This window comes from Anser brachyrhynchus (assembly GCF_964034855.1).
Source record: "Anser brachyrhynchus genome assembly, chromosome: 6".
Taxonomy (NCBI): domain Eukaryota; kingdom Metazoa; phylum Chordata; class Aves; order Anseriformes; family Anatidae; genus Anser; species Anser brachyrhynchus.
This window is the reverse complement of record NC_137700.1, coordinates 36,804,877-36,826,200: the sequence shown is the minus strand read 5'-3', so window position 1 is coordinate 36,826,200 and position 21,324 is coordinate 36,804,877. Positions and strand designations below refer to the sequence as shown.

Below are 21,324 nucleotides of genomic sequence, written 5' to 3'. Positions count from 1 at the left end.
GTCCCAGCTGTAGATCTGCAAAAGTTCCAAGCACCATTTTTTTTTCTCATTTTGAAAAGAGAGAACTTTGCCAAAAAAAAAAAAAAAGTTATTTATGACCAGTCAGTGAGTGTCAATTTTAAGATTCCAGAAAACCAGATAACCTCGACTGGAGAAACTGATAAATCTGATTTGTTGGAGTCAGGTACTAACTCAAGTCTCCAGATCAAAAAGAAGAACGAGCAGCTCGCAACACAGAGCAGTCTGTATCCCTAAAATGCACACGAGTGTGAATACTTGATAGAAATGAAGGAAGAGCAGATTTTTCCTTCTCCTTTTTCTGTGAATTTGTCTGAACCAGTCAGTTCTCTGGTCTAAAAGATGTGAAATTACTTAATTTAAACACAAAATAGCCAGACAGAATAACTACCTCTGGAGTATGGTTAAAAGACAAATTTGGAAAAGATGTCAAATCAAGGATTTTACAAACAGTTGCCTAACAAAAGGTATGGCCCATTTGTAAAACTCCATGAAAAGAACAGACAATGCCTTAATATGCATTTGCTATAGTAACACCTATGTTTGAAGTATGCAACTGTCACAGATGAGTGAAACAGTAGAAAGATTGGAGAAAGCTTACCATAAATCTATGCTGATTTTAGCAAAGGCTCACTGGCCATCTGTTAACTCCGGAATCCCGACCCTTGGTCTTTTTCCAGTCCCCATGAGTTAATGCTTCTGAAGCCTCCCATTTGCATTACAGGTTTCCCCAGTAACAAACATTGATGACTAAAGTATAAGATGATGGTCCATTTCTTCATGGTAAAGTCAGCAAGATGCAAACATCTGTACTGTCCCAATGGCGGAAGTCATTTACAGCTATTCCCACTAAATCCTGTACTGAATGCACTGAAACAGCAGATCGGTTGAGTTGGCTGTGTTGTTTGGTTTTGTTTGTTTGTTCATTTGTTTTTAGGGCACAAAATTAAATTCCCATTAGACAAAACAGAGATGCCAACAAGGCGTCCTTTACCCACCACCACAACATGGCTGAAGTCATGTTTGGATCTGGCTTGCTATTAACAAAACTGCACTTGCATTTCCAACTACCACCACTTCCTTAGCAGATTTATTTTTCAGGAAAGCAACTCAAAGAATGTAACAGACATGGAACCACACAATCACATTAAGTAACATAAAACAGTTCTTATGCTGGGCCCTAGCACTCCATAGACTATCTCGTTGTACAAACAGATGCTTCTGAAATGATGTCTCAGGGCAATGCTTTCACAGAAGCTTGAAAAACATATTTCAGATGGAGATTTATACCATGAAAAAAGCCACTTAGGGAAAAAAAAAAAAAAAGTGGCTAGTTATAAAACAAGGCTACAAAGCTCTTCAGTTATGACCTGTTTGGGGCTGTTCTTACACTCAGAATATGTCACAGATCACAACTAGGCTGCAAGGTTTGCAGGAGCTGTTAATTCCAAGTTAAGGTGGCAATATTCAATAAGACTAGTGTACATTCTCTAAATGTCACTGGAATTGTAAGTGGGGATTAATGCAGGGGAAAATAACGTCATATAATCAGGCAAATAGGCCCCCCAAATATCCAGAAAGAGAAGTCCCTCTGCTTATTAAAGGAAGCAGGTCAGCCTAGCTCTCTCATCTCAGAACAGACATTCCTGCTAATATTTCATGAAACTGATCATAAAGGTTACTTTATCAAGTCAGAGATTTGAGGAGAATAAACTGAAGTTTTCAGATAGCCCTCTATTCAGAAAGATGTCAAGGCTCAGTTTCAGTTTCCCAGTGGACGCTCAGCATTGCACTGACTTCCCAGTTCTCCATATTGCTCAGGTATTTTCCACTTTAAAACACATCTTAGGACTCATCATGGCATTGCTAGTAAGCCAAACCCACAAAAGTCATCATCCACAAAGCTGCACTGCTCTCATTGCCACACAGTGTATTCCATCTCACAAATGAGTTTTAAAAAAAAAAATCTTTGTATCGGGCTTATCTGCTATTTCTGCCAATTTTTTCTTGTTAGATGTTTCCGTTCCCTTTAAAATTCCTTTAAGCCACTGATCTTAGTGTCACAGTTAATGAGCATGTAAAACTCATCAACAGCAAATTTCAAAAATGCTCCAAAGCTGATTTATTTTCTTCTTAGAATCTCTACCCATGCTTGTTTCTGTAGTAATAAGCTGTAAAATTTTGCTTTTGATATGAAATGGAGATTGAAATATAAACCAACAGAGACACATAAAGAAGTGATAAGTTAGTTTGTATTTCAGATATATACTGACATAAAATCTTCCATTTTCTTTGGATTACAGAGCAGACTGGCTTTTTTTATTACTATCATTATCTTAAATGATTTGTGAATAAACACGAAAGAACCTTACTTGAAAAACTGTATAATTTACTATCTAAGAGCAAAGTATGGGCAGATTAGTCAACTGTTTTTTCCACATATTTTGGGGAAGCTAATGTTAATGAAAATTGAGTTATTTGTAAACAGGATCGTTGGACTCAAATGCCTACACTTTAATACCTCTCCCTGTACAAACATTAGTGTTCCTCAGGCCAGGATTCAGAAAAAAATCATATAATTCATTATAAACCTCTCTTCCACAACAGAAATCCAGTAAAAATACTTATTTTGACAACATATCAACCAGATACACATCTATTACCTCTGATTTAGTGTAAGTACTTAACGATAGAGCCATTACTGGAGCATATAATGGCACCAAAGCTTTTCATATTGGGCAAATTGCATAATTACTTTTTAAGTACCAAGTGTAACTAATTAGCACTTTTTAAGCCAGCATGCATCATCCTTAATTCTTAGATATTTCCATTTAAATTTTCCATCAGTGACTACTTTTCATGTGTGTGGAAAAAGAATAGAGAAGATGAAAGAATGTTATATATGTGCATAATGTACCAGTAACAATTTGAGTATCCATATGGATATAATAGATTAAAAACAGAGCAGCTGTACATACTCACTAACACTCCAGCTGGTTAGTCAAATACACTGATTAAATTGTTACCTTTAATAACTAGATATGCACAAAAATCATTCAATTTCCCAAACTACTTTGCAAAATACAATCCTTGGGATCATAAATCTTTTATATATAGATATTATTTCTTTGCTAGTGACAGTTAGAACTTGCTCTCTCAGTGACAGCTAGTATTTGTTCACTTCATAGCATCCGATGAAGAATTTCATTTCATTGACCTAATTAATAATTAAGGTAACTGACTTAAACAGGGTAGCACCATGAATGTGTGTACTTCTGGTAGTATTCAGCATAAATAATTTTTCATTTTAATTAATTAAAATTCATGGAGCAATGGAACTGACTCTGATGCTACTTACCTTATCGCTAACAGGAAAAATTGCCTTGTGAGGCGGAAGTTCAAGCTAGAATTACAATACTGCCCGAATTCCAAGTGAGGCTAAAATCATCATATCTAAGGCAAGAACTCTAAGCAAGACTTTGAATTCCATCTTAAAAGGTAAACTGAGATGCTATGATTATAATCACAGAAATTAAAGATACCACAAAACAAAATGAATGTTTATCACGCAAAAGCTCAGGAAATAAGTATATGGAATTGGAGAATATCACAACTTAAGTAGTAACAAAATTCAAATAACTGATTGTCCTACCAGACCAGAGATAAGAATCTACACCAGAACACTGGGAAACAAAAGATCCAAGACATTAACTTGCAAGTTATGCAGTAGGCACTCTATTAAATATATTAAATATATTAAATTATACCATTTGTCATATTCTAGCAAGTATTGCACCTAAATTTAATGCAAAATGGGAAGGAATTTCCCAGAATTAATAGAAGCTATTACTCTAGCTTCTCATTATTCCATATTCATAGTTTAATCTAAAAATATGAATGTGAGGAGAAAGTAGAATAAAATGCAACATGAATTTATTAACATCACACACTTCATCTTCGATAAAACAACTTTAACAAAAATGACTACCATTATATCAAGACGCCAATAAGCTGTACAATTAGTTAAACCTGGAGACCAAATTAATACAAAAACCACAATGCAAGTAAGGAGATGGATAAAAATGGGATCAACAGATCAGCCATAAGCAAAAAACTCAGCCTGTATGGGGAATTACATAGGACCGTACAGGCAGTCAAAAACTGATCTTAAAAAGAGACTTACCAATAACAGCACAGGCATGCTAGTGAAATTTATTGATGACATGAACTTGTTCATACTGTTAGAAATAAATACATCCTATGCAAAGAACTAGGTGATACTGATTCTTGAATAACTGAGAGGAGATGAAATTTAGCAATAGTCAGTAAAATCACGTACTTGGAAGTGACGGGAATAGTTTCAACTAGCCCACTGGAGAAGAAAGAAGAGAATTAAAACAGCTGCAGAATGACTACATGCCACCAATGGTATACAGCCAGAAAAGAGAGAAATGATCCTACAACATGGGATTTCCAAAAGAGATCAGGCAGTTAATAATATTAAGGCACAGGAAACACAATGGGAAAGATTAAATTGGAACATGAGCAGAGAACACTATTTGAGTAACCAGAAGAAATAAGAGCCTGGTAAGAAGACACTTGTTTATCCTAGTGTAATGAAGTCCAAGGAAAAAATATGACATTCAGTGCATACGAAGAGGACAAAAGGAAAAGCAAATGGAGAGAGAGCAGCTCTTTTGGCTAAAAGACTATATGCACACAAAATGAGGCATGCATCAAGTAGATAGTAAGAACAAACTTAGACTAATGGTCTACATTCAGAAAGTCAAAGTGAGTTTCAAGAAGAACATCTGAACATGTTTATGGGTTATTTAGTTACCAAATGCTACCATTTCACTCCACAGAGTTTAAGTACGGCAGATGAAAAAGAGTTTACTGAAGTTTATTTTATTTAAATCATACATTCAAAGTCTATATCAAAGCAATATCTGCTCAAATCTCATTTTTTCTGCAGGGTTTGGTGGAGTTTTGTTTGTTCGTTTTTAAGTACATAACAACTAACAACGGGGAATTGTGTTTGCCACTTACAGGTATCAAAGTCTTCATTTTAGTTCAGTGACTAAAAAGCCAGAAATAAATATAATGCTCTCACACAGCTGTTAGGTCCCTGCAAACAACTGATGCCTTTGCCCCTAGAAGAGGGAACATGGAGCAGAGCAGAAATCCTGCCATGGGGGTGGGAGGAACGAAACAGAATGAACGCTCGGCAGAGATGCCAACAGCCAGAAATGTCAGCCACCAGCCAGTAACACCAGGCTGGAATCTGGGGGGACAGAAAGAAGGGAGCAGCTTGTAACCTGAAATGGAACATCAATGATATTCAAGCCCACACAGTAACTTCAAACTCCTCATCTTGCTGTCCAGTCCTGAGGACAACAATTCATAACAGCTACCTCTTCTGCCTCCCAGCAACTCTCCAATTGCTCTCCGAACAGGACACGCTCGGCTGCACGAAGCTGGCTGTCACATCTGTCCCGACAGGTGAATCTACCTGCCCAACTCTCCTGAAACCTTGGGCAACCTGGGAACACAGCTCAAACGCAGTGGCAGTGATGTTATTTTCGAGTAAGAGCACACAGGGAGATGAAGGTCATCCTCCTCCTCCCCGCTTACACTCCGCAGCACAGGGATTCCTGTGGTGGCCCTGCTAAGCAAAGGCACTCACGTAGCTGCTGCCAGCCAAAGGGCCAGCGGCACTGCAACCTGCCTGCCAGGCTCCAGAAAATCCTGTTCTCAAGTATATTTATATGTGCACACAAAGATATGCAAAATACACTCGCACATATATAGAAATCTAACAGTTGCAGAATTATTTTGCTTTTATATGCAAGCCTTCACCTTTAAAATCACACAAATCCCAGCTGCTCTACAGACAAGTCTTTTTAATTAATCCCAGTTTGCCCACCTTCTTAATTAATCCCAATTTACCAGAATGTTGAGAAGGCAGACAAGTCATTAGAAAGCTAAAGCACTTTAAAGGAAAAAAAAAAAAATAGATTCAAAGACTTCAGAAACTAGGCATCATGGTAAAGTTTCATATTGAAATAAAAACTCACAAGTTGAAGCAAAAGCATCTGGCAATTCTAAATGCTTACATTTAAATAACAGATGACAACTATCAATTAACATATGAACAGGACTGAATAATTTTCATTTATCCCACAAACAATAAAATATTAATTGCTAGTTTTGACTCCTAATGTCAGGCCCAATAGCATGCTAGGAAAGCTGTACCACAATAGAGGTAATAAAGAAACCTCAACATTTATGTTCACTCAAAGTTGACATTTCTAATATTTAATTTTCATTCTCAATGTCGATCACGTTTTTTGGTAACTTATAACTCCCTGCTGCCCTGCTCCCTCCCTCCTATGTCTAAGCTACCTACTTATTCCCTGCTTTGACATAATAACTTTTCAGCAGTTTCAGGCAACTGCAACACATTCATCTAGAAAAGAAAAAAAAAACAGAAATTGAACATAACAGAACCTTGATGATAACCAGAGAATTATCCATAAAAAAAAAAAAACACAGAAATCCTCCTTTTTTCTTCTACTAACAAATATTTTGCTGAATAATTTGTCATTAACTTTATCTCAAACTTACTATGATAGTTCAGTCATTACTTAAAACATAATATTTTGATGAAATTACCATGCACTGCTGATGAAAAACCCCAAAAAAGTCTGTTCTAGAAGACCTCTATAAACTGTGTGCACCTAAATAGCAGAAGGAAAAGAAAAAGCTTTAAAATGCTGCACATTTTGGCATGGAAGTTGGTTTATACAAATTCCAGTTCATGCAACAGTAGATGAATACCTTCTATGCAGAAGATATGAGAGTTCCACAGAAAGTTCTAAAATTCTGGGCAATGAAGACAACTGGCACCCAAGTTTTCCAGAAGAGTATATAAAAAGCTTATATTATTTATACATCTATTTATCTCTCTACCTATCTATCTATCTCACACATAGAAATATGCTATTTAGAGAGGCATAGCAACCAATAAATTTAGGAAAATGCTAAGATTGAATTTGATTATTTCTACAGCAATGTGTTGTTATCGAATGTAAGCGCCTCTGATTTATTTTTCAAGATGACCACCCGTCATATTTTCTTTAGTCTTAGTTGTTCCATAAAGCTTCACGAATATAATAGGCACTTGTAGCAAGAAAGACCAGAAAGTAACAAACTTTTGACAGCTTATGGAAAGTTGAAGGACATGGAACTTAAACTTATCCAAGAGAACTACAGCCCAGATAATATAATATTTTAACCTCAATGACATATTTCCTCTACCAACAGCAAAGGACATCAGAACCCACATGGAGGACAAATATGACAAGTTAAAGACCTAGAAATACCAACAGCTTCAGCAAGTTTTGCAGACTGTTTCCTTGCAAAATTACAATTGCATTAGAACTTGACCTGGAAATTTAATACACTTGATAGTACATTCAGTACATTCCCCATCGTTCTCCAGGAAAATCCGGCCTTCCTTGCCATGTTTCATACTTGTCAGTGTGCATCCAAAGGAGCATGCTCCAGCATCACTCACAGAGAGGCACAAGACTTGCAGCTTCAAAAAGAAAATGACATATATTTTATTGTAAAGCCAGTAAGAAAGTCGTTAAAGCACTCTTCATTAGAAATGAAATCATTATAAATGATGAGGGATGATCCCCAAGTACTTCTTTCAAAGATTTCCAAAATCAATTTGATTAACATTTTACTTTATTTCCTCCACAATTCCACACTACTCCAGGCCCCACCTTGAAAATTTCGATTATAATATATTACTAACCAGCAGTCTGTAGTAGTTTGTGTAGATCCCCAAACAAACAGGAAAAGCTATGTGGAAAGCTACTTGAAAATAAGAATTGTCTCAGGAGGAAAAAAAAAAAAAAAAAAAAAAGAAAAAAACAAGAAGATATTTAGCATATATTCACAAGAAGAATTAATAGAAGAGAAATTAAAAAAAAAATTGCCTCAGTTTGAGGAAGCAACATAAATGGATATAGAATCAAGTATTCATATTTCATACCAGCCATAAAATAATAATAAGAAGAAAGATTTCAAATCTCCCTGCCTCCCAGCATATAACCCTGCACCAAATGATAATATTCATCTTCAGTGTTTTTCCTTCTGTGCTTTTTAGCATAAATTCTAAAGAATCCAAGATAATGGTCAGGTGCTGTGGTCTGCTTGTTGTTTTGTTTTTCAAGGGTAGGATTCTAATTTCTCTTCTGCATCTACACAGAGTAATGCTCCCAGAGAGCTTATCATAGCAACTGTTCTTATTTTCCTAAAGAAGCTACTGACAAGCATAAACTAAAAATATTTTAAGAGAGGATAGAGAATGCTAGTTGAACAGAAGATAGAATTTCCCTTTCTTCACATACATAAATCACAGACAGTGTTCCTTTGGACATCTCACATTCAAGAAAAATATTTGGAACCACAAACCAAAAAGCAAAGATTTTAATTACTAACTTCCTTTCTGTGCGCAACATCAATGTGATTAAATCACATCTAAGAGGACTGTTTATAAAATAAACGTATTCTCAGCATGGGAAACACCTTAATAGCTTGGTTCTAAAACTACCAGGAAGATAAATACAGACCTCAACAGTCCTTTAGATGAAAGGAAGATTTCACTGCCTTGCCTCTTATTTATATTATTTTAAAATCCTTCTAGAAAGGATTGACTGTATCCAGCCATGCAAACTTGAAAAGCATATTGCACAGAGTATCACAGACAGACTGTCAACGTCAGCCTTCCCTACTATTATCCTGACATTCTTTTATTGTGAAATTCACCTTTTCTTCATTTTGCTGTAGTATACCTATTGTGCTTGCTGCCTTTTATTTAATAACTCAATATTCTATAATGTAACAAAGTGATGCATTAGTACAAGAGTACACATTTTATGTACACAAAATAATTGTAGGACAGCACACATTTCAACACCTGCAAATGAAAGATGCATTGTTGTCATATACAAAATAAAAAATAATAAATTTTAAGAGTCTGAACCTCAATTCCATTACACGAGCTTCCTTAAATTTACCTTCAAATTAAGTGACAAATAAACCCCAAAGAGATTAATTACACCATCATACGAGTATAGCAACTGAGAATCAGGCCAGCAATCTAACTGCAAGTGCAATATGAACAGTCATATTATTCCTTGTTATATCACAGTTATTAAGCCATAAGCTGTGTTTAAATTGTAGTCCTACAGCTACACCCAGGAATGCCTTCTGATGGCGTATACCTTCATGAAAGATGGTCAGACCCCAAAACCAAGAAACCTGTCCCATCCTGAATGATGCCCCAAATCCTATTTGTGGACACGTTCACATTTCACCTTTTTCCTACAACACTCCTATACTTCACATGGAGTGACCTCTTTAGAGAAAGTTTCTCTCACATTCACCCGTCTGAAGCAAATACTTCAGTAAGTAGATGGCACCTTGGAACTGGGTTCATTAAACATGAAATTTCTAGAAAGCTGCTTTCTGAAGAAGTCTCTCTTCCTCAGCACCCCCCCTCATCATGCTCATACTGACCAGAGCATGCAATCTTTTCTCATACACAAACTTACTAGCCGCAGTTCCATGATTCACGTCAGAGCCATGGTTTGCAGGCTCCCAGGCATCTCCACCCAAATTTTTACACAGAATTTTCCATTTCCATTTTCCACTTTCCTACGGAAGCAATGACAAGACCTTTAGGACAAGGAGGTTTTTGTAACTACAAGGCACATGTATCCTTCCAAGAGAAATGCAATAAGCAAAAAACAGACAACCAACAATGATGATCAGCTGTTCTTAAGAACAACCTCTCACAATCAGAAAATAAAGCCATCTGGTCATTGAAGCAACTGTACATCTCACTATTTATGTATACTTCATAAATACACAATATATTGAAGATGAACTTGCATAGCATGGTATCTTATAGATTGACAAACCCCCCAAATACTTCTGGTCCATTGAAAACAAGCAAACAAAAATAATCTGAGAAATTAAAAGATTCAAATACATACTGAGAAAGTCCAGTGCAATTAAGAACAGGGAGGTGGAAAAAAAAAGTTGCTTTTTCCTCATTAATTTGTACATTTTTTTAAACATAGGATAGTCAAGAATTTTCTTCATAAAATAGTGTTCTTTTATTTAAAGAAGTATGCCTTCAAGTAGCACCAACCAGACTAAGTGATATGATACACTGATGTCTAAGCCTGCAACAGCCTAACTGTGAGAACAACAGAGAATATTTCTTTCACTCAAGATGTTGCACCGCCATGCTCATACTTGCCAAGCTTCGCATATGTTAGATTTGTCATTCTCCCAGTCTTGAGCACAGTAATTTACCTCCATACCCAGTGAATTGCACAAAGACAAGAATGAAATGTGTAGATTGGAAAGTTACAACAGAAGTCAGAATATCACTCATTGCACCATGCTTCCTTCTTCATAGAAAAACAGACTAAATTTTAAATTGTATTTAAAGATAAGGAATATGATTAATTTGGCCCTGCATCTGCTTTGGTCTTCATTAGTAGATGGAAATTAAAACAGTTAAATTTATCAGGATGATAAAAAAAATAAGGTGACTGTGAACAACGAATGATGTATGAGAGAACTGCATTAGACTCTCTACAAGAAGGAACCATCCTTAGGAGGCAAGAGCTTTAACTACAATTAAAAATAAAGGTGTTTCTCTCCCCCACCCCCCCCCCCTTTTTTTTTTAATCCTTACTGTGTGTGACCTTAAAATTATCAAAAACAGGGAAAAAAAAAATCAGTAAAACACTGCAAGCCTCCATCATTCTGAAGCAATCTAATGTACACCGGTTCTGCTTTCAAAGCCCAACTGCTACTTTACAATGCAGCCAATCAACACCAGAAAGCCTCAGTCTAACTTCAAAGGAATATTCTGCTTCCTTTCAGCTGCCCATCACGGCAGAGATTTTATGTTCCTGAACAGACTTCTGAACATGTACAAACCCCAAAAGCAGTAAGTGCACCTTAATGATGCAGATAAAACTGAAAATAAACTCAGCAATTATCCTGGTAATGAACGGCTTTGTGAACTGTTACATTAACACATTAAACTGTGGCTTGCTTGTCCCTCCACACACACAGACACAAAAAAATAATTTAAAAGAAAAAAAATAGAGGACAGACCAACCAGAAATTCAGCCCAGATTTGATATCCTGGTTCATCTGACTGAAGAACACCTTTCAAGGTCAATTCTCTCACTTATTTTCACCAACCTCTAGGCCACACCAGCATTTATCCTGGCACCAACAGAGGCCCGGGCCCAGGCACTGAAAGGCATCGGGTATCCTTTTGGAACAGTCAGTCAAAAAATACTGTTAACAAAACTTCTCGGCTGTGGATCTATACCTGAATGAGAAGCTTCACATCATCTCCTACATCTGACAACGTTCAACAGTAAAGGCCTCCAAGAAAACAAAGCACTCCACGTTGCGTACCTGCAGCAAAGTACTGTGCTATTAGAAAACAATTCAGTTTTCCTAGAATGAGGACTGGGAAACGATTACAAAAAAAAAAACTTGTATAAACTCCCAAGCTTTCATTTCAGTTCTGTCACTTGTTCATCAGGTAACCTCATACAATTACACAACCTGAGGTTTCCCATGTGTCAAACAGCTGGAAAAAAAAATGCCTTCTCCTCAAGGCCCTTCTGGTGACCAGCTACTTAGTGCTTCATTCAAGATGCAAAGAAAGACAGAGATGTGTTGGGTCTAAGTACTTCATTGAATGCACGTAGGGCTTGAGTTCCCCACCCCACTCCCTGAGAAATACACTACTATAAGCAATTCGGAAATGAAGCTCTAGAAAAACTGTATCATACTAGCTCACAGATCATTCCTGCAGAGCGCTACACGATTGAAAATACCAATAAAAACAAAGTTCTAAATATAGATGTTCTAGATTTAATACTTGTATCAGCATAAGGTTTTAGAAAACATCTGCAAAAACATTTCTAACACAGCTGTCTTAATATTACATCTGCGCACACAAGTGCAAATTTGTTTTTTCAAAACCAGCAGTCTGTTCCTGTATTTTCATTTTTCAGGAGCACCTTCCAGCTCCTGTCCAGTGTCTTAAGTTATCCTCTGGATGAGCCTCAGTTGACTTTGGAAGCCAACACAACAGATTTACTGATACGAGAGAACTACAGATGCATGCAGCTTAATTCACTTAGAGCAACTCTGACTCCTCCTATGAAATCGAGTTCATTCCCCTCTTTCCCTACACTGCTTTGGTATATCTTGCATATTCCATATGTACATTTGATTATCAAGTATATTCTCCAAGTTGTGCTTGCAAATAAACATAAATCATTAATGGGAGTTACTCTTCATTTCCTTAGACTTTCTTCTTTTCTCCCTCTCTGAGAAGTACATTCTCTCACATACACTGTATAGACTCAGGAAAGAACAGTTAAACATGTAATTTACCCTACAGTTGAATTATTCAGCATTTCAGTTTTCGTAGTAAAGCTGGAATTATCAAATCTTCCTTCATATAAAAAGTCAGAGTGTATCGAAGTTCTCCCAGGTTTTGAAAGAAGAGATACGTAGCAAGAAAATGAAGCTGAATGAGTTTAACTCACCACTGCTATCCATTACAAGCAGGAGCATACTTTCAACTACCACATGGCTAGCAGGATATTTTTTCTAGTTAATTTCTCCCTCTCACCGAGTGAGTTAAAAACAACATCGATGATGCATGTTTGTCTTCTTGTTCCACAGTACCTTCGTTTTACTTACACCTTGAATAGAAAGTTTCCCTGAAGCTCGCTAGAGTAATCCAAAATTTTACAAGCCCCAGCTCTCCTGCCAGGCTTTTGACCAAGATCGCTGCTGCTCACATTTCACTGCAGCACCTGGTCCCTTTGTGATACTTCTGATTGTTCTTCAGTCCAGTCTCCTGCATCCCAGGAGTTCCATGACAACGTTATCCACTTCATCACTGAAGGCAAATTATTAGCCTTCAAAGTAAAAGGGAGCAAGCTGAAAATTCAACAACGCGAGAACAAACAAACGTCTATACATAAAAGTACGTCTGCAATAAAAATCTACATTTAATTAAAGACTGTGGATCCAGACTCGTGATCCTGGAATAGCGTAATGCAAACATCCTGCAAACTGGAAATGCATGGTTCTTTGATGCTGATACAGGAATTTAACGTCTAATAGATGTCATTTTATGCATACAAGCCGAGCAGTAACTTCAAAATAGCTGTTAAGTAGTACTGCATATGATTGTATTTCACAATATTTTGCTATTAGCTTTTAATTCGAGGTTGGGAGTTAAGGCTTTTGGGCTGTTACCAACTTCAGTAAAATAATTCCAGTGATTCAGACAAGGTACAAACTGTTTTTCCAAGGATTGTCTTGAATAAGAAAAGACTTTACTCTTTAAGTATTCTGCAACAACACATGCTGCTTCCAAGTTAGGTTTAGGTCCATCTGACCTAATGAGAATGCTATTTTACACATATTTCAGATACGCAGCACCACTTGGACAGCAGCACTCCATGCCATAGTACATATCACACTCTAGGAAGAAATGCATTCTCAATTCTCTCAAGTAGTACCTAGCTCATTAGGTGGCCCCATCATTGCAGTCATGGATCGCCTCATGTATTTAATCTTACAGGGAGCGTTATTTCCTTTTTATAGATGAGACAATGAAGCACAGAAATTACGGACTAAATCCCTAGGAAAATTTCAACACTGAGTGTCATTTTAGGTGTCTGCATCCAAGCCTTAAGTAATTCAGTACTTGTTCAGTTGCCAGGTAATCCTAGAATACCCTGGCTTCACAATTCCCTACCCAAATCATGATTTTCTGGCACATGCTGCTTAAAATTTGGAAATACTCTACAGTCAGCTTGCTTATAAACATTATTAAGGTCACCAAACTAGATATTTTGCCATCACACAAGGGTAGCAGCAGGTTACCATCCATAACTACACAAACTAAAACACCAGTTTGAACTGATCCTGGAATCCACTTCTTCCAGACGAGTGACACAAGCTCTACGTTCTGGGAGAGATTTTATAACACATTTACCTTCTGCAAAATGCTGTTGCTTTAACAAATAGATTAAGATGTTTACCCTAGAATATTCTAAAATGCTAGTGGCTAAATTACTTTCCAGAGGTTCTAAAAGCTTGAGGTTTTTCTGCCTGCAGGAATCTTGGGAGCCAAAGGTGGTTCTCACAACTGGTGAAGGGACGCGGAGCTACAGCCAGCGCTGGGCTCAGGTCTGATGCCTCTTGTGGCACCACAACCACCCAGGGCTCCGACATCAGCACAGCCCTGATGTTCCCTCAGCAGGCTTTTAATAATATATAGGGCAGCTGAAAGCGCTAGGTGGAAAATTCCCACAGCTCACCCTCCTCACATGAAAAGGTGCACTCAGGTAACAGCTCACTGCTGTCCCTTTACGACTGGTAGCTGCTACAGCTCACTGGAGTGCCCAGGCTTTCAGCTATCACCATGTTTCGCTCCTCCTTACGTAAACTTCACAGCATGCTTTCCAAGACCAGACTGTGCAGCTCCTTAGAATCTCCACGGACACTGGCAGAGAGATGTTCTTCAATACTGCATGAGTTTTCCAATGCATTTTTTTCTATTGTCTACAGAGCAGTGTTTTAAACAAAACTTTTTTCACCCGCACTTCAGTTCATGCATGGAAGAATATCCCAAGGTATTCCTGTAGCATCTCATTACCTCTTCTGCCCACATTTTGATACACAGAAATTAATTTCTAGTGCAGTGTGACAGACTGGCATCTCACAAACTACTCATACTCTTTTTAAAAAAGATGATATGAACTGCAGTAATGTGCCATCCAAAACTATATCCATTGTGTCTTTTTGGTCGGAGGAAGTAAGAGGTGCACAGCATGAGACTATGCATTTGCCAAATGAAATTAAAAATATTAAATGCTATAACTTGTACAGGTATTTACATAGTATTTGCAGACAACCTTTGTGTCCGTGCAATGCAGCTGAGCTTTTCACACATCCCTAGCAATGGCAAGCAGGCTCTGGGGCTGGTAGGATCATCAGCCCCTTTCCCACCATCACTGGGCCAAGCACTGAACTGCTCAGCCTGCAGACGAACCAGGCTCCAGCATCCACAAGCCCCTTGGTATCTTGGTAAATCCAAATCTGTGGACGGTCGCAGGCTTGCACACAGGGATGGACTTGGCACATCGGCAGTTTCCTATTGCTTAGGGGAGGAGCGGTGTTTTTAAGAGACTGTAGCTCCATCCCCAGCACAACACACACGTGCAGCCCCACAGTCAAGCATCACACAGAATAGGTAGGGTGGGTTTCCTGGATTTAGGGGGATTATGCATTTGGGTTTGCCGGTTATAGAAAATGGAGAGAAATATCAAGCAGTGGAAGAGTTTTGAGAGGTCTGTAATGGGCTTTCAATCACTGGAAGTGTTTTCAGACATAATCAGATGCTTTTCTAAAGCATATGTTCTGCTCAAACAGGAACTAAGTCAGAGTTACTCTATAGCCTACATAAAGCAAGCTGCCAGAGCAGGTAATCAGAGTGCTTGTTTCTGGTGTTGTCTGTGAAAACCCACAGAAAACATTAAAATATATGAAGTACTGAACAACAACAAAAAACACACCCTAATAGAAAACTTTTTTTTTCCTCCAGAAGGATATTTCCTTCAAAAAAAAACACCTCTCAGTGCAGATGGTTTAGCTTCTAAGAGAAGTTCAGTACACTTGTATGGCGTATGCTTCCACTTTCTAAAACATGATTTGAATAAAAATGCATTCCTTACAAATTCAAAATCTCCTTATCACATGAACTATCAATGTATTTAAAAATTTTAATACATGCAGAGAATAATTGACAGTGGAAGAAATATTTGGCAGAGCATCATGACTAAAATAAAAATTTAAACAAAACAGCGACCGTATTTTACAAAGATAAAATCATAATACTCCCAATAGTTTAATTACATAGACATTCACACGTTGGCTTATAAAAAGGCATTTCAAAGGTATTAATTCGTACACACAATTCACTGATTTCAGTAAGACTAATTATGCGCATGTCTCGAATTAGATACAGGTCATGCTAACGACCAAGGCAGTTTTGCAGCTGATAGGCTGACTCAGGATTTCACCACATATAATAGAAGTTGTGCCAGTTTAATGGGGACACTGTCCAATATAAAATTAAGGTAAAAGAAATCTGTACCATTTCTAAAAGGGACAGTTTCCTTTTCCCATCGTGCTGCCTCCCTTGGGCAGTGGGGAGAGGTGTTCCTGCTGGTACTTTTCAACTCTCAGCAGGAAGACTGATGCTTACAAAAGAAGCAGAAAGATTCAGCCAAGGAGAAGCGGGAAGGATGAAGGATGAAGCTGCAGCTAAATGTAAAATGGTAGCTTTTTAATACAGTTCATTTCTTAAACAACTTTATTATTTCTGCTTACAATCTGCAATTTAAGGACACTGCTTGTACAAGTTCTGCAGACAGCAGAATTCAGACTTTTAGATTAAAACAAGGGCTTCACCTGGAATAAGAAAATTTGACACCCTTTTCACATTCAAGTTGTGAAGGTTCTTGTACATGGAAATTGTTTTGTCTTTGAAGAAACTGGAATCTTGTATAGGAGCTCTAGAAATTAAGGAGAATATGCAGGAGGTAATTTAGAAGTGCAGTAAGAACCTTGCCTCCGGAGGTTCACTAATCGAATCAATCAATATGCTCGGTCTTCCTTCGTAACAACTAGATACCTAGGACTGGGCAAAGAAGATTAAAGGGGATGTTCTCAAAGGTGCTCACCTACCTGGCACAGTCTGCATCATTACATATGACAGCAGATACTTGTGCATTATCAAATGAACAAAGACAGTCTTGGCCTTCTGTTCCAGTGCCAATCACCATGAAAACTGTAACTGACCAACAAGTTCAAAGGTAGGGGCAGATGCACTGAATAGTATTAAAAGCTTCATTTCTTTTGTAAGTCAATATAAATAAATAAAACTATCAGAATAAACATTCTGTTGAGCAAAGAAGAAATGTACATAAGGTCACAGAATGCACTTACAGGTAAGCAGAATTGAATCTAATTAAATCAGATTTATGGAACAAAACACCTCTACATTAAGTTCACACTGTCAATAGGAACAGGACACAGGATGCTGGCCTTCAGCTGCACATCATCCCAGAGACCGCACACTTTATAGCAGTGAACATACACACTCTTTCGTACAGCCACCCAAACAGGAGAGACAAACTCAATGTCATACATATAAAGTTTAGTTAAGGCTGAAATTAGAAAATTACATCAACAAGTACAGTGGTTCTCCTATCTTCTAACAACCACCAGGATCAATACTGTACCTGGAACTTCAACAGCATGGCTTCAGTCATGATGAGCCTTACTCATACATCTGTCCACATCCTGTGGCAATAAGCTCTACAGTTTCATTATGGATTGTAGGAAGAAAGAAGAGCTTCCATTGTTAATTTAAGTTTACCACCTAGGTCTGGCATTGTGAAAAGTAAATAAATAAATAAATAAATAAATAAAAATAACAAACTGAAAATATTCCATTTTGCTTCCTCCTGTGATTTTACATACGTAATTGCAAAGTATCTCTAGTAAAGAGAAAAACCATTTTTTTTTCCCATGGCTTTAAAAGCTCCTGAAATACAATTGCAAATACAGACTGCCCAGAACAGCATTACCAAGGCAGAATACTGTTCTGTTTCCATCCTACATCTACTCCTGAAACAACTGTTTGCCTTTTAGTGATACTGTCTCACTCCAACACAAAAAAAAAAAAATAAAAAAATAAAAAAAGAGAGAGTATTAAAAATGTCAAACAAACAGAACAAAACACACACAAGAAACAGTTCAAAGAGCTTTTCTAATATTGCAGCATCAGAGAAAAGTGTTATGGTCTTATCCACAATGAACAGGCATCCCCAGTGAACAAACACAGCAAAAACAAACCCCTGACTACCTGGTTTTCCAACAAAAGAATTCCCATGAAACCTCACAGCCAGAACTGCACTCTCAGCCACTCCAGAGCCCACCGAGTAAGAGAAAAGCCTAGGAATACATTAGGAAGTGCAAAGTTGTATTATCCTTATTGCCCAATGCCCATAGATGCAATGCTGTGTTAACCCAGCTTCCTCCTTCCCAATTGCTGTCTCCTTTTGCAAAACATGCACTGAACTACAAGAAAGTCATTTTAAGGGATCAGTAGGAAAAGAGAGAAAGGAAGGAGCACTGCTCCTAACACAGACCCTGAAACATCTCAAGAAAGGGATTAACAGGAAGAACTTTCTACCTCTGCATGGAAGCACAAGGGACAAACTGGCCAATAACTGGCAAGGCAGTATGGTACAGAGTTAAAAAATGCATTTTCATTTCTTTGGGAAAATAACAAAAATATATATATATACAAAAGATCAGGGTTATTTTTCCCCAAAACTGATGATCTTCTATTCCTCCTGCTGTTAAGATGCAGTTTGGCACGACGTTGTTCTTTAACCAGCCATCTACTGTTCTCTGAGCAGAAGAAACTGTTGCATTACCCTGCTGCCAGACTTTTGCCTACGACAATGTCACCACATGCCCATGAGGCAGTGCAGAGGAAGCATGCAGGAACATCAAAGCCCTGCTAATTACAGGAGGCAACTAGGAACATGCTCAGATTTTTCACTAATTTATGACCAGGGCTCAACATGCAAAGGTCATCTTCCTACTTTTGTTAAGATAAATCACTTGAGCTCAGCCTAGTACTTACATACATTCCCGTACCTGTAGCAAAAGCCTATCCCTCAGCAAAAGATAATCAAGGCCAAGTTTTCAGCAAACGTTTCAGCTGCAGATACAGCTTACTAGAAGAGAGGGAGCTGTCTGTACAATAGAAGTATTTTCCTTACCATCCCTCCAAGTAGCAGCTGCAGTCATTTAGTTTCTCCCAATTTCACTGTAGCAAGGTCAGAAAGCCATGTGCTGCACATAAAATTATAACTTAATAAAACTTAATTAGATAGGCTAGAGCTTATTTGGTCTGAAATGGTATGGAACACTTGAACGTGTAGCTGCTAGACACCAATTCCTACCTCATCAGAGGGCTTCCTGACCTGGCTTCAGGCCCAAACTCTCCATTTTCTCTCAGCTGTTCTCCAGGTCACTCTGGCCATAACACACCTGGGCTGCCTGCTAATCAATAACACTTGAGACTCCTGGAACCGAGGCACAGCTGAGTTTCTGGGGTTTTGCCACATCTACGTGTGACGTTCAACAAGTCTGAGAAACAGTCTTCAAACAAAGCAGAGCGAGACTAAAGCCTTAGTACATCACCACTGCCCACTAGCAAAGCAGAATCTCTCACTCAGGCATCCAAAAAAATTGGACCTCGCTCAGGAAGGTGGTGGAGGGAAAACAGCAACACAAAGATCAGAAAGTGACTATGATCTGAAGTCTGGATTGACTGCAATATGGAAAGCCATTAGCATCTGCAACATCAGAGCTGCAGCTGCCAAGTATTACAGAGCATGGTAATTCTGTTCTGGTGGATCTGACAACTGCTGGCAATTTCATTTCAGAAGAAAGCAGCTACCAAACATTGGCTTGGGATTAACATACTTGGGTCTTTTGTTTGTTTGTTCGCTTTAGGGTTTGTTTATTTGTTTTAATTAAATGGGCACAATACTGGAAATATTTATACAGTGGAACTGTTAGCAACCTACCTGCAGGTTTGGGGTTTTGTTGTGGTTTTTTTTTGGTGGTGGTGGTGTTTTTTTCATGCATGAACCTAGCAGTCACTTCCAATATTCCTTAGAACATGATCAGATCCAAAGAGAGAAGTGTTTTCCAATCCAGGCCTTGAAGTGCCATTTATTTATTTATTTATACTTTATTTATATATTTATAATTCAAAGAATTATACCATATACCATACGTACACCATAAGTATATGTATATATATATATTACATATACTATATATTATACCATATACCATATGTATACTGTAAGTATACCATAGAAAGGATTTTTGCTTTCATAATGATGTAGGAAAAATTCAAGTAATATTATGACTACAGTATTTGGGGACAGCCATGTTTAGTCACAAGAACTTCTAAAGAATATTACTGCTTTTAAAAAAATGTAAATGCAGTACAGTGAAAATGACCAGGTGAAAACAAAACTCAACGTTGTGTTTTTATGCTTGTGTTTTTCTTAACATCTTGAAAACAGAGCTGTTTGAGGCTCCTTGCTATAAAAACAGACCCTGCTCCCCTTTGGCTTTCTTGTCTTTTGCCTGTCTCCAGTAAGCAAGCAAACAGAATTCCTTTCTCTTGCTTTTTATATTTAAATTTCCCTTTTAATTTTGGTGCAAAAGAAAAATAATGTCAGAACACAAAGAAAAAAGTGTTTTAAACAAAAGGAAATAAGGCAGCATTACATTCAGACAGCCCTTTTGACCAGAGAGTAACTGACCACCGAGCAGAGACGATGCCCAGCCCCTCCTGAGGTGTGAATGCGACACAGCGAGAACACCACCACTAGTCTGATTATATCTACAAGTTATCACAAACTTCACAATATAAGGAATAAATGCAAGAGTTGATACATAAAAGTAACAAAATAGTGCTGGAAAGTCTTTTCACTCATTTTTCCTCCATCCACCCTTCTTTCATCCATTTGCAAAGTATTCTACTTAGTAGCTCTACAGAGGAAATGCAAGGTTACTGTAGTATTGTCAATTACTTTTGACACCTGCTTACTAAGATTGATCAATTATTTCTGATGTCTCTCTACTATGCTGTTATTTCTCAGTCTAGAAAAGAAATAAAAGGAAAAGCAAAAATGCTACATATCTGTCACAAAAGAATTAATGGTCCCAAGCTGCCCCTAGGTAGAGTATTTCTCTTATGGTAATGTTCCTCATGTTTGCTAATGCAAGTCACTCATTCCCAGAAGAGGAAAAATAACCACATTTGATTTATATGAAGAAGAATAAAGACCCACTTATTTTGCTATGTTTAAGCTTGCCCTTAAAAATTTTTTTTCCTCAATTGATCTAGTGTCAGAAAACAGGCTTTACTCTGTCCAGTTTAGGTCACTAAAAATTCATCTTTAATTTTGCGTAATATAGGCACACCCAGGAACTTCAAACTGCTGAAAGTATGAAATAATATAAATATTTAGAATACACAATGTTCTATTAACA

At 37.6% G+C, this 21,324-nt stretch overlaps 1 protein-coding gene across 24 annotated transcripts in view; it reads right to left on the bottom strand.

Moving 5' to 3' along the window:
* The window catches only part of ATRNL1 (attractin like 1), a 519,237-nt gene that overhangs the window by 469,496 nt on the left and 28,417 nt on the right, over positions 1–21,324 (bottom strand). Inside the window, exons 1-2 of one of the 24 annotated variants that reach the window (XM_080597606.1) lie at positions 7,514–9,581; positions 6,694–6,759 (exon numbers count right to left, since the gene is read on the bottom strand). The exons of 21 other annotated variants lie outside the window; for them this stretch is intronic. In XM_080597606.1, the coding sequence (XP_080453732.1) occupies positions 6,694–6,759; positions 7,514–7,545 (98 nt within the window). In that variant the 5' untranslated portion in view covers positions 7,546–9,581. Of the gene's footprint in view, positions 1–6,693; positions 6,760–7,513; positions 9,582–19,025; positions 19,179–19,208; positions 20,063–21,324 lie in introns of those variants that run through there. 2 more of the 24 variants (XM_080597586.1, XM_080597591.1) reach the window with 2 other exon arrangements.